Source organism: Hyaena hyaena, unplaced genomic scaffold (genome assembly GCF_003009895.1).
Source record: "Hyaena hyaena isolate Hyena2069 unplaced genomic scaffold, ASM300989v1 scaffold_474, whole genome shotgun sequence".
Lineage (NCBI taxonomy): Eukaryota > Metazoa > Chordata > Mammalia > Carnivora > Hyaenidae > Hyaena > Hyaena hyaena.
This window is the reverse complement of record NW_024081104.1, coordinates 122806-140340: the sequence shown is the minus strand read 5'-3', so window position 1 is coordinate 140340 and position 17535 is coordinate 122806. Positions and strand designations below refer to the sequence as shown.

Sequence of the window (17535 nt, the reverse complement as noted above, 5' to 3'; positions counted from 1 at the left end):
AAGGAGGTTCTGTGGGCAAAATGCTGTCAAACGGCCTCACCTGCTCCGGGGAAGCCGTTCGTGAAAGGACGGGTCCGCTGCCGTGGCAAACTGCACACTGTCGTCTCTACCGACGCCCCGGCTTCAGCAGCCGCCTCGGCACCAGCCGGCGGCCGGCAGCACCCGGGCAGACCCTCCGCTGGCAGAGGGACGAGCTGGCCGAAAGCTCAGGTGACGGCCAGTGGTTGTTAGCAAGGGAGTATTTTTTTAATGTTAATTTATCTTTGGGGGGGGTCACGAGTGGAGGAGGGGCAGAGGGAGAGAGAGAGGGAGAGAGCGAATCCCAAGCAGGCTCCGTGCTGCCAGCACAGATGCAGGGCTGGGTCTCGTGAAATGTGAGGTCATGATCTGAGCCGAAATCAAGAGTCAGACCCTTATCCCACTGAGCTACCTAGCAAGGGAGTATTTAAAAAGTTTTATAACGTTTATTTAATTTTGAGAGAGAGAGAGAGAGAGAGAGAGAGCATGAGCAGGGGAGGGACAGAGAGAGAGGGGGAATCCGAGAATCCGAAGCAGCTCCAGGCTCTGAGCTGAGAGCACAGAGCCGGATGCTGGGCTCGAACTCACAAACGGTGAGATCGTGACCGGAGCCAAAGTCTAGCAAGGGAGTATTTTCATGAGGGTACAGAAGGTACACTGTTTTTTGGACACAAAGCTGTTGTGTGCTTAACAGACAGCACTATTGTGTGAACGTGACTTTTACGGCCACTGGGAAACCAAAAATTCGTGTGAGTCGTTTCACTGCAGCGTGTGCTTCACCGTGTGGTCTCCGGCCGCGCCTCTGTTTCTACCTGCAGTGATCTGGGAGGGAGACCGGCCGGGACCCTGGTGCAGAGGGCACAGCCCACGGCCGGCTCGCCTCCGTCGCGGACGCTTCCCCGGCTGACCTTCGTGGGCAGACGTCAGGGTCACGGCGGTCACGAGCAAAGCATTTGGGGCTGGTTGTTACTTTTGCTTTTGTGAGGACGCCAGTTGCGGTCAGGGTGTGGATGGGGTTGAGAGTTCCTCTGTCTGGGGCGTGTGTCTCTTCCTTTGTGCTTCGTCCCAGGATTCAACATGTTTTTTGAAGTCTGATGCTCGGTCACATTAGCCACTGGGCAAAGGGTCTGGGGCGCCCTGGGCTGCGGTGGACAGAGCCTCCTGAGCGCACATGTAACAACAGACCGCCTCGCGGGGAGACAGGGCCACAGGACCCCCAGGAGTGTCCGCGTGGGGTGGGTGCCCCGTGACTTGGTTGGCTCGCCCGCAGGACGGGCTGGGGGGCTCACCTCCCCTGGCACCAGCTGGGCCCCGTGGCAGGCTGGGGACCCCAGGGGCGGCGGGCGGGGCCCTGGCCGTGGCCGGGATGCTGTGCTGGAGCTGACCCGAGAGTCGATGCAACCATCCGCACGCTCCTTTCTGGGGTCTGGGCCCGAGTCTGGGAAGCATAGGTGCCTGTTAGATGCCCCCGAGCCCCGCGATCGGGCCCCGGCAGAGACTGCGCTGAGGGGCACTGACCACCGGCGGCCTGGAGAGGGGGCTGAGGAAGAGGCGGGGCCTTGCTCTCAGAAGCCTGAGTGTGGTATGGGGGACGGGGGCAGATACACAGCCACATGTTCTCCGGACCCCGCTGTGTGGGGCCTTGAGCTGGGAACTGGGGCAGAGAAATGGCAGGTAGGAGGAAACAGGAAAGGGGAGAAGGCTGTGTTAAGGACTCCTCATGAGGAGGGATCTACCAAGGAGAGCTTCCTGGTGGAGGTGGCTTTTGAGCTCTGTCCAGAAAGACCCTCAGGTGGAGTGAGTGAAAGGGGCCGGGCTGGGTGCAGCAGAGCCGTCCCAGGCTGGAGGGGGGTCGGTACCGATAACTAAGGGCTCCGGGTTACATGTTTCAACCCCCACAGTACGAACTCCGGGATGTCTCCCACCCATGCTTCAAGTACACCGGCTGCCGTGTGCCGGTCACAGACGTTAGCACATGCCTTCGCTCGGTGATGGGAGAGTGTGAGCACCGGCAGCTGGGCGTGGGGAGAACGGTGTGAGCAAGGGAGGCATATTCATGGTGGGGAGGTCTAACGGAGACTGCTAGCAAGCAAGCAGGTCTGCAAACCCTTGTTTAATAAGTGATGTGTGGTTGGTTCTGCTGAGCACAATCACTGGAAGTGCTGTGAGAGCACACAGCTTGAGGAGCAGTGTGGGAGGACTTTCTGGGGAAGCAGCACTTAAGACGGGACCTCAGAGCTGAATAGGAGTTGGCCGGTTGCAGAAGGGGTAAAATGTTTCTAACCCCAGGGAGCAGCATGTGCAAAGGTCCTGAGGCAGGAGTCCGGCAAGCACAGGGAGCTGAAAGGACAATGGTTGGAGCTGAGGCAGTGGGAGGAAGGTGGGAGGGGCCAGGGGTCAGGTCTGCAGCCTCTTGGGCCCCACAGAGGACTTTGGACTTTGTCTTGAGAACAATCAGGAGCCCCTAAGGCATTTACACACTGAGTTCTCTGGACCCACTCTGCCCTCCTCTGGAGAACGGGCTGGGGTGAGCGGGAGTGGGTGCAAGGAGCCCAGGTAAAGCTCTGGCAGAGGTCCAGGTGACCAGGGGTGGGGCCTGGGGAGGACAGTGGATGGACAGAGAGCTCCCAGAATGCTGCTGGCCCTGCCTGCACACGGCCTGGCTGGCTCTCCTCTCCGGGGCTTGACCCCTGCCCTCCCGCGTCTCTCTTTCAGCCGGGGCCACCCTTGGGCCCTCCCTACCCGGTGCTCTTCCCCAAAGATGCTGCTTTCTCTGGTCTTTGCTGTGTGTGTGTGTGTGTGTGTGTGTGTGTGTGTGTGTGTGTGTGTACCTGTGTTTGTGTCTGCATGTGTGTGCACATGTGTGTTTACATGTATGTGCATTTACATGTGTGTTGGCACTGATGTGTGCGTGTGAGCATGTGGCTGGCTGGGGTGTCCTGATGGTGGCCCGGGCATCTTGGCCCCCACAGCAATGGGACACCCCCTGGGCCTCCTCCTTCGGGAAACATGTGGTGTCCCGGGGGGTGTCCTCTGCCAACAGGGACCCCCGGCTGGAGCCCCAGGGGGGCCTCGCCCACAGCCTGTGTCCTCGTGCTGGGTCCCTGCATGCTGGGCAGGGCAGGGAAGTGGAGGGGCATGCTCCTCTTCACGGGCCTCTCCCCATGGCTCCCAATCCAGGCGGGGGGGGGGTGTCACATCCCTGCAGGGGGGCGGGGGGCTCACAAATGGAGGAGGGGACTCTCAGCCCCAGGCCCCTCCTGGGGAAAAGGCAGGAAAGGGCCAGGCCCGTTGGGAAAGTCAGGAAGGTAAAGCTGGGGCAGGGTAGGGGTAGCCTGAGCCCCCGTGGGGCGGAGGTGGGGGGGTGCTGAGAGCCGCCCACCCTCTCCGTTCGATGTGGGGTGGATGCTGGTTCTCTGGAGGACGTGGGGGTAGCCCTTGCTCTGGTGGCATCAGCCCCTGGGGGGCCATCCTGGGGGCTGTAGCGGTCCATGGGGGCCTCCATCCTGCCCACAACCTACTGGGCCGGGGGGGGTCCCCTTCCCAGTGACGGACTGTCCCCTTCCTGCTCCTCTCTGACTTAGAGCTCCCCCGCCGCCTGCCTCCCTTACTGGGGCCCCTCAGCTCAGCTGACGAGTCTGGGTGTGACTGTGGGTGTGGCCGGCCCAGGAGGCGTCCCTGGGTCCTCAGAGCACAGGGGGCCTTCCAGCTTCTCGCGCCCACACGTCCCCTCCCGCAGCGCCTGGGACACCCGTGTTTGTTCCCTGCAGCAAATCACAAACAATAAAAAGTCTCTAGGGGAGGGTCCTTCAGGCCCATTCCCACATCTGTGGCTCCAGGGGCTCGGTGGCCTGTCCACACCCAGGGCAGGTCTCCGTCGCCGTGTGGCCTTTCCCGGTGCGTTTGTGCCTCAAATCTCTCCTTTCTCGTCTACAGGCACCAGATGTTGGGTCTGGGGCCCACCCTAAACCCCGGATGACCTCATCTCCACGTCCTTAACCTAATCTCATCCGCAAACACCTTTTTTAACAAATTAGGTCACATTCACGGGTTCTGGTGGTCAGAATGCAAACATCTCTCTGTGGTGACCATTCAGCCCACATACACCCTGCCTCCCACTATTCCGGGTGGCCCCCTGGGGGTCAGAGACTTTCTCCCTCCCTGAGTGCGGCAGCTTTTCAGGAAATGTTTGACACAGTGTCCCTGTCACCCTTGGCTGAGAGGCTGGCCCTGTCAGGACGCACGGCAGCCTTTGGGAAAAGCTCCTGTGTAGCTCTGGCCCGCAGCCACGGCCGTAGTCGCGGACGGCTCTGGAGGGTTCTGACAGCGTTGGCCGAAAGACAAGGCAGGGAGCTCTGGGAGCAGGTCTCGGGCAGAACCCCCATCCCTGGCCCCCCGGCCACCAGAGTCTGGTCCTCTCGGCCTCTGGGGGCTCAGGGCTCAGGGCGCCCAGCGGGGAGCGCAACGGCGCTTTTGACGCTGTCCCTGGTTCTGACCACCTGAGAGCCGGCTCTGCTGCGCAGCTGGCCCCCAGGCCTGTCATCCGGGGCCTGAGCAGACATGGGATGATGGTCACTGCTGTTTTAGCCACTCAGGGACTTGTCAGGTGCCCCCTCACGGGGGTCTGGGCATCTGCGCCAGGGCTGGCTAGCAGGGGGGACGTGCGGCTCCTTGTGGGACCGTCCAGACTGCAGGGGCCAGGGACACACAGGGCCTTGCTCTGCCCTCACTGCTGGAAAGAAAACCCTTTCTTCTGCTAATCATGACTGATTGTTATCCTTTGTTTGCAAAATCCTGATAGGGTGAAACTGACCCACATGCACTGGGGAGGAGCAGAGTGGCTTGGAAACTGGGTTAAGAATCACCATCTCCCTGGCAACCAAGCCCACCCAGTGCCCAGCGCGGGAGAGCTCAGTCTCCGCTCTTGGAGGAGCAGCCCAGAGCCGCACCCCCCAGGGGCTGGGACGTTAGTCTGCAGACATCTGACATCTGTCCCCCGCATCAGGCCCAAGCCAGGCCCTGCCCACCTGTGTGATGTTTGGTTGCATAAGCAATGACTCCACAACCCAGCGGCTGAAGACAGCACGGTCTGCGCTCTCCCGGTGTCCCCGGGCTGGGATCCAGGCGTCCCTCTGAGCCGGGGCCCCTGAGGAGGCTGCTGCCAAGCTGTCTTCTCATCTGAGGGAGGCCTAGGCGGGGGACCCACCGCAAGCCCCCTTGGGTGGTTGTCAGCAGTCAGGCCTCACCCCTCCACAGGGCAGCCGGCTTCCCCGGGGATGAGCAGGAGAGAGCCTGAGCCTGCGTCAGAAGCTGGTTTTTTAATAATCTCTCTCAGGGACTTCTGTCCCTCTGCCCACTCTCTTCACTAGAGGCCCGGCTCAGGGGAGGGTAGCAGGGGCGTCGCAGGGGTCCTGAGAGCCCGCCCACCACACCACCAGCTCCAGATGTTGGGGGTGGGCTGTCTTGTCCTAGGACTGACAGGGACCCCTCCCCCTCCTCTCTCCTCCCCTCCCCCTCCTCTGTCCACCCTGCTCCTCCCTCCTCCCCTTCCCCTTCCCTTCCTCCCCCCTCCTCCACCCCTTCCCTCTTCTCTATCCTCCCTCCTTCTCCCTCCTCCCCTTCCTCCCCCTCTCTCTTCCCTCCTCCCCCTCCCCTACACCACTTGGCCCCTCTCCCAGACACCCCTGCCCTCTCCCGCCCTGGGACGGGGGGCTTGCGGCAGCCTCCTCTTCCAGGCCTTGGCTCACTGTCTCCTTCCTTCCAAGGCTCTCCCCGCCCAGCTCCTCTCGTGACAGCTCACAGCACCCCACAGCCCCCTCTCTGCTTGCCCGCTCCTCCCTGCTGCCTCCCTCCCTGGGGCAGGGGTCGACTCTCTCTGGATGACTGTGCCGTGGTGGTGCCTGCTGGGCGCTGGGCCCGACGGCCAGGGGGCACCCCATAGTGCTTTCAGAGGTGGCTAGCACCCCCCATTCTACTGGCGAGGGACTGAGGGTCAGGAGGTCACGCAGCAGGCCGGGGGCCACACCCGCTGAGCGCACGTCTGCTGTCTGCACCCCCAGCCTGGATGTCACCCCGGTGCTGCTCTGCCCTGCCTTCTAGAAAGAGGCTTGGACGAGCCGGCTACGGTGACGCACGACACGTCCTCTAGAGCTCAGAACAGAGCCCCATGCCAGGTCAGGAGCTGCAGGGACTGAGGTCTCAGTGAGTGTGTGAGTGAGCGTGTAAGTGCGTGCAAGTGTGCAGGTGTGGCTGTGGAAATGCGTTAGTGTCAGCGTGGATCTGTGAGGGTATGAGTGTGCATATGTGTTTACATGTGCGTGCATGTTAGTGTGCACACAGGTGTGAGTGTGCGGAGCGTGTGCCAGAGCGCAGGCGGCCAGGGGGTGAGGAGCCCTGAGGGCACCCTGGGCCTGGGTGGCCCCCCAGCCCTGGGCGGCGGCTCTGGGAGCGTTTCGCAGCCTGGCCGCTGGGGCGGCGCTGTTCTCAGGCTCCGATGGCTTCTGGCCGCCGCTCGCAGCGCTTCTCTCACTGGAGGGAAGGGGTTCCCTGGCGCAGACCTGAGCATCGAGAAGGTCCAAGTGCCTTGAAGGAGCCCCTGCTGTGGTCGTGGGCGGGTGCAGGCGCGGTGGCCGGGGCCACGCAGCGCCCCGCCCGGGCTGGGTGTGGGGTGATGGCGGGCTCCCAGGGACACAGTGCCCTCGGGGGTGGGGGGAGGCACTAAGATCCGACCTTGGTTCTGGGTCCAGGGCCACCAGAGGATCGGCTTGGGGGAGGCGCCCAGGACTGCTGACTGCACAAATAAAGTGCAGGGTGGGAGGGAGAGAGGCGTCGGGGTGGGCGTTGCAGGCAGAGGGAGCACGTGAACACGCGGGGAGCACGGGCTCCTCTGAGGCTGGGGCTTGACCTGGGGCAACTTCCTCTGCAGGAACGTCCCTTGGTCTCTTGGGCGTTGGCACAAGGCGGGTGGAGAGGGAGGGGGCAGGTGGGAACGGGGCAGGTGCTCAGTGCTCGTGGCAGAAATGACCCCTGCACGCTGGGCTGGAGGGTGTAGGCTGCCTCAGGGAGAGGGGACACCTGCCCGGGGCACATGCTGAGACCTGGGGCTTTGCCAGGGAGTCCTGTGGGCACAGCTGGGGCACAGGGGGCTCCAGGGAATTGGAGGCGGTGTAGCCCGGGAAGGGGCGTGGCCTGGGAGGGTGTGGCCCGGGAAGGGGTGTGGCCCGGGAAGGGGCGTGGTCTGGGAGGGTGTGGCCTGGGGAGGGTGTGGCCTGGGGACAGGTGGCTCAGTGGAACCAGAGAAGGGAAGGGGCCTCTGTGTGAACCCTTGCTGGGACTTGAGCCAAAGTGGGCCTACGGTCCTCAAGAGGATGACAGACGGACAGACAGACAGCTCCTGGACAGGCAGCAATGACATGCTGTGAGGCACTGCCTCCCTGTGGCAGGACCTGGTTGGCTCCTTCGCTGCTTGGGGCTGGACCCCTCAGCTGGGCCTTGCCCCCTCTCCACTTTCTCGCCCGGTGACCCCTCTGTTCCCTTCGTGCCGGCCCAGACCACATGTGTGTCTCTGGCCCAGACCCTCCTCTGAGCCGCAGGCCCTTGAGGGCTGTCGTTGGAGCCATCCAGGCGCCCCTACTAACGAAAACGCTTTAGCGACTCTCATGTCCCATGTGCTCGCCGTCTTGCGCTGGACCCATCTGCTTCCCGAGCCAGAGCCCCGGACACACGTGGCCAAGTCCTGGGAACCCATCCGCCTGCCCCATTTCTACCGCCGCTCCTGGTCTGAGCCGCCATCCTCCTCCCCCCACCTCCACCCAGCCCCATTCCATTCTAGAAACTTCCAGGTCATTCTCCACTCAGCAGCCACAGGGATCTTCCAAAACGTCGACTGGTGATGTGTGTGTCCTGCCTCAGCCCTTTCCACCCCAGCTTCTGCAGACGCCACTGACACTGAGCTTGAAGCCGCCCCAGCTGCCTTTCTGGCCTGCATTTTCCTTTGATGTTGACGAAAGGCGGGGAGGGTCGGGAACATGCCCTCACATCCCAGGCATGTCACTCCCTGTAAGGGCAGAGTTCTCCAGAGAAGCAGAAGCGATGGGAGGTGTATGGAGTCTGGCAAGCCCAAAATCCGCAGGGCAGGCCAGCAGGCAGAAGAGTCCGTGAGAGCCAATATATCAGTTCAAGTTCAAAGGCTGTCTCCTGGCACAAGTTCCCTTTCCTCAGAGGAAGTCAGTTTTTGTTCTATTCAGGCCTTCAACAAATTAGATGAGGCCCACCCACACCATGGAGAGCAATTTATTTCATTCAAAGTCTACTGATATAAATGCTTTTTTTTAAACGTTTATTTATTTTTGAGAGAGCATGAGTGGGGGAGGGGCAGAGAGAGGGGAACAGGGGATCTGAAGCGGGCTCTGCACCGACAGCAGTGAGCCTGATGCGTCATGAACAGCAAGACCATGACCTGAGCTAAGTCAGACGCTTACCTGAGCCATCCGGGTGCCCCCTCCTGATGTAAATGTTAGTCTCACTAAAGACATCCTCACAGGAACCACCAGAACAGTGCTTGACTAAGTATCTGGGTGCTGTGAGCCAGCCAAGTTGACACAGAATTCACCATCACACTCAGGGACGGGACTTGGGTATTTTGTTACTTGCGGTTCACAGACTTCCCAACCAGCACACAAAGTGCTTGGGGTGCAGTCCGTGGTCTGTAATAGAAGTTCAAAGCTGCAGGGGGGTCTATCTGATATTTGCCCTTTTCAGAGTTCACCTCCCTCCAGGCCCCCTGGATCCCTGGGTGCCAGACACACCGACCTTCTTTCCCTTCCCGCACAAGGCGCTGCTCCCTCGAAACTCTCCCCTGCACCCCTCACGCCTGAGCGCTATCTAGAGCTCCCCGTGGGCCCTCTGACTCCATCGCCTCGCCTGTTCCGCTTGCTTTGCGCTCTGGCTCGCCCTTTTCACACCTCACACGTGAGACCTTCCTTCCGTCTCAGGTGGCCGGTGTCAGCTTCGGTGTCCCCCCGTAAGCCAGTTTCTTCCCGCACAGTTAGTTCCTCCTCGTGTCTAGCCCTTCCTTCTGGAATACTTTTTCCTTCTGAAGCACATTCTTTAAAAGCTCCTCTAGTGAAAGGCTGCTAGGGTAAACCCTCGCGACTTCTCCAAAGTTTTACCAGAAAAAATTATGTCTAAACTTTTAATTATCTGAAAAATTTATTTTGTATTTACTTTTGGAAAACGGTGTAGAAAATTCTTAGCTGACAGTTACTTCCCTCTGAGCACTTTGGAGACACGTATTTCACTGTCCTGGCATCCACTGCTGCTGTCGGTTTACCTGCTGTTTCTTTAACGCTGATACCGCTTTCCTTTCAGCTATTTTATTAAAAAATTTTTAATGTGTATTTACTTTTGAGGGACAGACCATGAGCAGGGAAGGGGCAGAGAGAGAGAGAGAGAGAGAGGGAGACACAGAATCCGAAGCAGCTCCAGGTTCTGAGCTGTCAGCACAGAGCCCGACGCGGGGCTTGAACCCACGAATTGGGAAATCATGACCCGAACTGAAGTCGGACGCTTAACCTGCCAAGCCGCCCAGGCGCCCCTCCTTCTGACTATTTTAAAGCTCTCTTGCCTGTAGGAGTCTGTGATTTCACCATGCTGTACCTAGGTGGGGATTTTCTTTTTATTTATCCCATTTAGTGTACATTGTGTTTCTCCGTGAATGCTTAACCTGTCACCAGTACTGAGGCATGATCTCTTCAAATACCGGCTCTCTCTCCTTTGGGACTGTGACCAGACGTCTCTCGGCTCTCAGCACATGCTGTGTGCCTCCACCTCTCTTCTCTATCCCCTTATCTCTTACATCTCAGTCTCCATAACTTCTGTACATTTAAATTCCAGTTCGCAAATTCCTTCTTCAGTTGTGTCTAATGTGCCACCTAATGCATTTGCTGTTCTTTTTACGTCTTTATTGAAATATAACTCCCATATTGTAAAGTTTACCCTTTTAAAGTTTTTAATCCAGTGGTTTTAGTACATTCACAGCATCGTGTAAGGATAGATAGTCTATATTTTTAGAATATTTTCATCACTTGAAAAGAACCCCATTCCCCATTCCTTCCTCCTCCCAGCCGGAGGCACCCACGGATCAACTTTCTCTTTTTTGGATTTCACTATTTCAGACATAAAGTGTACATAAATGAAGCCACAGTATCTATATTCTTAAGCAGCTTTATTTTCATTTAGCAGAAATCTTCCAAAGTTTCTGATGACCTTTTAATTTCAGTGAAAGCTTTTCATTTCTAGAGGTTCCCCTTTCTCCGCTAAGCACAGTCACTTCTCGGACTGCCTCGTTCTTCCCTTCAACCCATCTTCAACCCACCACGCAGATTAATCTTGTGTTCTGTATCTGACACTTTCGGTTTAGAAAGTTTGTGGAGATTTACAGTTGTATCTCTTCATCGTTTCTGTTGTGTCTTTGGAGGCCTATTTCCTCTGGATGTTTGCTGATTTTTGGCTTTGAATTCATACATAGTTTTTAATGTTTATTTTTATTTTTGAGAGAGAGAGAGAGAGTGTGCGTGCACATGGGGGAGGGGCAGAGAGAGGGAGATCGAACCCGAAGCAGGTTCTGAGCTGTCAGCACAGAGCCCAATGCAGAGCTCGAACCCACGGACCATGAAATCATGACCTGAGCCCAAGTCAGAAACTTAGCTGACCGAGCCACCCAGGCGCCCCTCAACTCTTATTTGAATTGACTATGCGGGAGCCCCAGTCCTCAAGCTGGAGTTGCCTGTCTCCTCCTTCCCCTTCACTCCTCCAGCCCAGGGCGGGGGGTGGGGGGTGAGGGGGGGGGTAAGGCTCTCTCTGGCTGTGTCTCCCGTCCCTGTGTGACCTTGGGCGGGGACCTCAACCTCTCTGTGCTTCCGCGTGCTCACCGTAGGATGGGGACGCGCACAGTACCTGCGTGGCAAGGACGGTGCAACGGGCACTATGCGCCGGGTCGCGGCGGTCACGCACAGCGCACGAGGGCGTATCAGTGACAGGCGTTTGTCGGGTGTGAGGCTGGGCGACGGGGTGTGGTCCCGGGCCCGGTGCGGCACCAGGCCGACAGCGGGGACCCCACGAATATTTGCCTCGCCAGACGAAGGCGGACAAAAAGGGACGACCCCCAACACGCGCACAGGAGCTGGGGCCTCACTCCGCGAAGGCACAGCGCTCAGCAGCTTTGTGCGGAGGGAAGGCGAGAGACAAAGCTGAGAAAGCCGGCAAGCAGGAGGCGGAGGGAGGGCTTTGAATGCCGAGACCAGCATCTGGAACTCGCGCCTCGAATGTGGATGTGGCGGCGGGTGGGAGTCGTCACGGGTGCCCCGGATCCGAGCGGGGCGGGCGAGCGCACCCGCAAACCACGGAAGCGGGGACGGCTGGGCCGGGGGAGGGGAGGGCCCCGGGTTCGCGAGTCTGCGAACCGCGACCTGAGCGAACCAGCTTCGCTGCTACCCGCCTCCCTCTCTGCGTCTTTGTGCGTTTCGCTCGCTTCCTTTCGCAGTAAACGTTCTTCCGAGAAATTCCGAGGGGATCTCGGCCAAGCGGAGGGGGAAGGGATCCTGCCCGCGCCTGGGGAGGGGTGCGCGGGGCAGCCGCGGAGGGAGCCGGCGCCGGAAGGGGCGGACGCGCGGCCGAGCGCCGGCTGTCGAGGGGCGCGGACGGCCGGGCACGGCGACCTGCCGCGGCCCCGAGCTCGGGGCGCCCCGCCTGCGCTTCTCCCGCCGCCCCCGCCCCCCGCGCGCCCCCGCCCCGGCTCCGCTCCGCCCCTCGCGCGGGGTCCGCGTCTGCGGCTGCGTTCCCCGAAAGACGAGGCTGCGCCCGGGTTCCGGTCCGCAGGGAGACCGAAGGGCACCGCTCCCCGAGCCCCCCGGAGCCCCGGAGTGCCGGCCCCCCAGGGATGTGAGTGCGCCCCCCCTGCCCCCGACCCGAGGCCCGAGCTCCACGTCCCGACCTGCGGTGAGCGCCCGGGCGCGCGCTGGAGCCGAGGGGCTGGGGCTCGGCGCGGGGTTCCCGGGCCCCCGGCCCAGGGGTGGGGGTGGGGACGTGGCGCGCGCCCCTCCCCCATCAGCAGGTACCGCCTGCTCGCACCTTGTCTTGCCCTTCTCTCTCCGGACGAACCTGCCGCTCCCCGGGGAGGGGACGCGCTCCCCCCCGACCCCACGCCCCCCACCCCCACAGGTGCCCGGCGCGGGTTGGGGCGTTTCGAGCTGTCACCCTGCCCGGGACGGAGGGCCCGTTCTCCCCGGAGGGGATGCTGTGATGGTGGACGCTCTGGGGGATGGGCTGGGGGTGGGGCTTCGCGAGCTCGCGGGCGGTCCCCCCCGCTCGGGATTCCGAGGTGGAGGTTGCTCTCTGGGGCCGCAGAAGGGGATGGGGGCTTCGGGCCCGGCCGGCGGCTGGGACCCCTGACCGAGACTTCCCCCCGCCAGGCCCGCGCCCCGAGGACCTCCGCCTGCCCCGCCCGCGCCTTCCGGAGGCCCGCGTGGACCATGCCGCCCGCAGCCATGAGCGGCCTCGGCCTGGTGCTGCTGGCAGCCCTGCTGTGCTGCGCGCCGGGTGAGTCTGGGGGCGGCCTGCGGGGCCGGGCCGGGTCCCCGGGGGAGCCGGGCTGTGGGGCCGCCGTCCTCCGACGGGCCCGTCACATCCACACCCCCTCCCGACCCCGGCGACCCCAGCCGGGCCCTCGCGCCGGTCGCTGTCACTCACGGTGCCCCAGCCGCATGGGCCCCCCGGCCCTTGTACCCGCGGCCGGTCCCCGAGGACGCGCCTCGTGCGAGGCTCCATCACTTCTCAGAGCCTCCACCGGCCTCCCAGCAGGTCCCGTTTGGTCCTTCCCAGCTTGGAACTGACCCAGCTGAGCGGGGAGGTGCGGGAAAGCCCCACAAGTGTGAGGTGTGTGCGGCTGCCGTGTGCACACCTGGGGGGAGGGCACGGAGGGTGTCTGGGGGCTTCCAGACTCGCGGAGACGGGGCCCTCCCCGCAGATTGCCCAGAAGGCACACGGGCTCTTCCGGGGCCTGACGTCCAGGTGCCAGTTCCGGCCTGGTCCCTGCTGGGCGCCCGGGGGTGGAGGTGGGGGTGTGCTCGGCCCTGTGCAGCCGCAGGGTCCCCAGCAGTGCCCGCGGTGGCCAGGGGAGCGGGGCCCAGGTCTGGCCGCCGGGGCCCTAGGTCCTCTGCTCACCCGCGTCCTGGCGCCCCGCGCAGCTCACGGCCTGTGGTGTCAGGACTGTACCCTGACCACCAACTCGAGCCATTGCACCCCGAAGCAGTGCCAGCCATCCGACACGGTGTGTGCCAGCGTCCGGATCACCGACCCCAGCAGCAGTGAGTCAGGGCCTCCGTGGGGACCGTCTGGCCTCGGATAAGAGTGCGGGTCTGTGGGTAGGACACCGCCCTGCTGTGACCGTGAGCGGGGTCGCTCCTGCTGGGTCCCCTCCGTGGCCCTTTCCGTGTAGTTGAGACAGCGTGGGTGGGGGGTCTCTTTCGGGGAAGGAGGCGGGGAGGGAGGGTCGTGGGTGGGTGTCGTGCGGGGGCGGCTGTCGCAGGCTCCCCCCCCCTTCCCCAGGCAGGAAGGACCACTCTGTGAACAAGATGTGCGCCTCATCCTGCGACTTCGTCAAGCGGCACTTCTTCTCGGACTATCTGATGGGCTTCATTAACTCTGGGATCTTACAAGTCGACGTGGACTGTTGCGGGACCGATCTGTGCAACGGGGGGCCGCGGGCGGGGGGCGGCCCCTGGGCCCTGGCCGGGGGGCTGCTGCTCAGCCTGGGGCCTGCGCTCCTCTGGGCGGGGCCCTGAGGCCCTCCCCCTCCCCCAGGGCTTCGAGCTGATTCCCTCCCTGAGACTCCAGGCCTCCCTCTCTCTCCACCGGCTCCGAGTCCCAGCCAGCAGGATGGCTCCGGGCCCCGCGGGTGCGGGCTGGGGGCTGGGACCCCCAGGTCTCCGAGGGAAAGCCAGGCAGAGCCTGGCGGTGAGGGCATCTTCCGCGGAGAAATAAAGTCACTTCTGGTGCAGACAGCTGGGTCTGAGCCTGCGGGTGGAGGTGGGGCTGGCAGAGGGGTGGGGGGAAGAGCCAAGAGAGGTGGTGCTGGCGGAGGCCGCCCAGAGGCCGCGAAGCAGCGGGACTCGGGGCTGTGGGTGCGCCGGGCTGCCGGGGGGCGCGGGCCTGCGGGGTCACAGGCCGGGACCCGAGGTGAGGCCCTATAACCACGTGCGCGTGCACGCAGACGCCGGACGTGGGAACGCGGCGCTAGCGTCGGTCGGTAGGGGTGTGCGCCGCCCCCGCCCCCCGGACGTCCACGGGTGCCGGCTCGTGCGCTGGCGTGTCCCGGCCCCCACCCCACCCCACCCCCGGCTGCGCGCACACCACGCTCGGCCCTCCGTGTCCGGCAGACACACATGCCTGAACCTCCCCCTGCTCTTTCGTAGAGCCCTGGGGGGATCAGACTCGGGGGCCGGCCCCGCGGTGGGCGTGGGGAGCGTTCTCGTGCCCAGACTCGCCTACTAGACACCCCCCCCCTACGCTGAGCTGGGTGCCTCCTGGAGAGGGTCCTGGAGGCTGAGGAAGCCCCGTGCGGGACGCCGCAGACGGGGGGGGGGGGGGGGGGGCACATAGGTACCTCTTAGGGTGCCCCTTCTGGCCTTTCCCGCTCCCGCGGTGGGTCTGTGGTTTTGTCCCTGCACCCCGAGTGCAGCCCAGCCCCCACCCCCACCCCCACCCCGGCTGCAGGGGTCGCCCTGCGGCGGCTCCAGCCTTTCGCTGCCATCTGGCCTTGGGCCCTGGTTATTTCTCATCCCTCTGTGGCTGATGTGGTCGCTCCTGGGTCCCTGACTCCTTGGCAAGAACCGGGGTTTCAGGAGGGGCTGTCCTCCGCACCCCCTGGGGCGCCCCTGGGCGAGTGAGGGAGAGGGACCTGGGAGTCCAGGGTGAACCGGAGGGGGTGTGGGGGAAACGGCCAGGGACTTGCCTCCCGCTCCGTTTGAAGCTTGCTCTGCCTCTCTGCAATGTACCCGGTCCCCGCCCCTGCCCACACTCAGTAAAGTGTGCTACCCACCGCTTGTGCCTGGCTTTGGGGGGCGTAGGGACTGGGCCCTGTGGGTGGTGCCGGGGAAACGGCAGCCTGAGGATTCAGGTGCGGGAGGCAGGTGCCAGCGAGGATTTCGGGGGGACCAGACGCGCCCTGGGCGCAGGGCTGCAGCCAACTTTTCCGTCCACCTTGCGTGCTGAATGGATCATTTGAAGGAAGTGTGTAAACACAGTGGGGAGCTCCTCCCAACTCTGTGAGCGTGCCGTGTGCATCCAGGCACGTCTGAGAGCCTGTGAGCAGTCTCCACCTTGACCAGCCGCCCTGGAGGCCGAACCCCACGCCTTGTGGCGCGTGCTTGGTCCGGCTGGGCACGTGGACAGCGCCCGTAAAGCCCGGTGCCCCTGGAATGGTTTTCTGAAGAACTCGCCAAGGACCTCCTTCCCGATCTACACGGGGCTTTTGTTTTCAGGGTCTGCTAGGACTCCCCCGAACCACCTCTCCCCTGAGGGCCCGGGATCTGCTCCTTCACCAGCACCCCGCCGTGACCGGCTGGTCTGGTCCTCCTGCCCTCCCTCGGTCGAGTGACTCTCTCGGGATTCAGGAAGCCGGTGGCTGAGCCAGGAGAGCATCTCGTGGAAGGAGCAGATGGCCCCAAAGGAAGGGAAGGAAGCCGTGCCCCCCCCCGCCCCTCCCACCTCTCCCCTCGGGCATCACCTCTTCCAGGAGCTCCCGGCCATCTGGGAGATCCAGTGACCCCTCCCCAATCTCCACTGGAAAACTCATTCGAGAGGCTGAATGGCTTACGAGTTTGTCACGGCTTGTGACGCAGCCGTGGCCCGCCCTTGTGCTGTGGCTTTTGTGTTTTCCCACAGATGTAGGAGACCCTTTTGTGTGTTAGGCGCCATCCTGCCCATCGTCTTATGTTTCCAAGTACGTTTGCTCTTGATGTCTTCACTGGACTCACTGCGCGTCCTCGCGCTCCGTGCCGTCCGCTCTAGCTGTGGTTTCTGGGAGAATCTTCTCGGTCCTGATCTTAGGAGAACAGTCTTCATGTTCTAATGTTATAGTTTGGGCTCCGACCTTCAGATTCCCAGTCTGTCTGGGGCTCGTGTACCAGGCGGCAGGAGTCAGGGCTTCTTCAAAATAAACGGCCAGTGTTTCTTGATGCCACCCATTAAATAAGCCATCTTTCCCCCTTTGATGTGAAGGGCCACCTTGGTAACAGCACGCGGCGCCCGCATCTGCACGCCCCCCCCCCCCCCGTCGGGGCCCCGCCGGGCGCTCTGCCTCTGGCGGATTCACAGCAAGTTTGACAGCTGCGGAGGCAGTGATCGCCTGCTTCTCACCGTTTATTCTTCCGGATGAATCTTAGAATCCATCTGTCCACTTCCAGAATGGCCTCGTGGTCCCTCTTTGAGATCTCACCGTGCAGCCGGCCGCCCAATCGTGCCCCTCGGCATTTCATTTTCCTAACGTGGGTCTGGTATGGTCGTTGGCATCTGCGTCTTTACTGCTCGTGACTTGCAGCTTTGGGGGCATAGTAAGCGTGGTTCCCCCTTTCCTGTAAACCAGGTTGGTCATTTTTGGTGTGAGGAGCTGACGTTTTTCATTTTCTTCATGCTGTTCTTTCCAGAAGTGCCCGCCCCCCACCTGGCCTTCATTTAAGCAGGACGCTTGAGGGCACTTGGGAGGTTCATTCGGTTAAGTGTCCGACTTTGGCCCGGGTTTCGGTCTCAAGGCTCATGGGTTTGAGCCCCACGTCGGGCTCCATGCTGACAGCTTGGAGCCAGGAGCCTGGAGCCTGCTTCAGATTGTGTGTGTCTCTCTCTGCCCCTTCCCTGCACACTCTCTCTCCTTCAAAAATAAATAAATGTTGGGGCGCCTGGGTGGCTTAGTTGGTTAAGCATCCAACTTTCGCTTAGTCATGATCTCACGGTTCGTGGGTTCGAGCCCCGCGTCGGGCTCTGTGCTGACTGCCAGCTCAGAGCCTGGAGCCTGTTTCAGTCTGTGACTCCCTCTCTCTCTGACCCTCCCCTGCTCACGCTGTCTCTCTCTCTCTCTCTCCTAGAAATAAATAAAACATTTAAAAATAAATAAAGCATTAAAATTTTTTAAAAAAATAAATAAATGTTAAGAAAAATAAAAACTAAAGAGCAGGACAGCTGGGGGTTTGAGGGATGCGGACGGCAGCCCCGGGTCACCGGCCTCCGTGTTTCTGCAAGCCTCTACCCCCCGTGTGGCCTCTCTGACACGGACGCCAGGACACAGGGAGCGAGTCTGCAGGGAAGCCTCCCCTTTTTTAAATGTTTATTTTTGAGAGAGTGAGAGAGAGACAGAGCATGAGCAGTGGGGCAGAGAGAGGGAGACACAATCCGAAGCAGCTCCAGGCTCTGAGCTGTCAGCACAGAGCCCGACACGAGGCTCGAACCCACAAACTATGAGATCAT

At 61.8% G+C, this 17535-nt stretch overlaps 1 protein-coding gene across 2 annotated transcripts; it reads left to right on the top strand.

Annotated features, from left to right (window-relative positions):
* The first annotated feature begins 11817 nt into the window (after positions 1-11817).
* LY6H (lymphocyte antigen 6 family member H) lies at positions 11818-14078 on the top strand. Of its 2 annotated transcripts, none has more exons than XM_039254159.1 (4): positions 11818-11958; positions 12489-12615; positions 13263-13382; positions 13624-14078. In XM_039254159.1, the coding sequence occupies exons 2-4, from the start codon at positions 12549-12551 to the stop codon at positions 13857-13859; spliced, it is 423 nt and encodes a 140-aa protein (XP_039110090.1). In that variant the 5' UTR covers positions 11818-11958; positions 12489-12548; the 3' UTR covers positions 13860-14078. The 2 variants fall into 2 exon arrangements, with proteins under 2 accessions (XP_039110090.1, XP_039110089.1); XM_039254158.1 differs by having other exon boundaries at positions 11818-12015.
* The last annotated feature ends 3457 nt before the right edge of the window (positions 14079-17535 follow it).

Bases quoted from the DNA above. Each gene is read 5' to 3' on its own strand.
- LY6H (XM_039254159.1), top strand. From the start codon at position 12,549: ATGCCGCCCGCAGCCATGAGCGGCCTCGGCCTGGTGCTGCTGGCAGCC. The intron at 12,616-13,262 runs GTGAGTCTGGGG...CGCCCCGCGCAG, and splicing joins CCTGCTGTGCTGCGCGCCGG to CTCACGGCCTGTGGTGTCAG. The intron at 13,383-13,623 runs GTGAGTCAGGGC...CCCCTTCCCCAG, and splicing joins GATCACCGACCCCAGCAGCA to GCAGGAAGGACCACTCTGTG.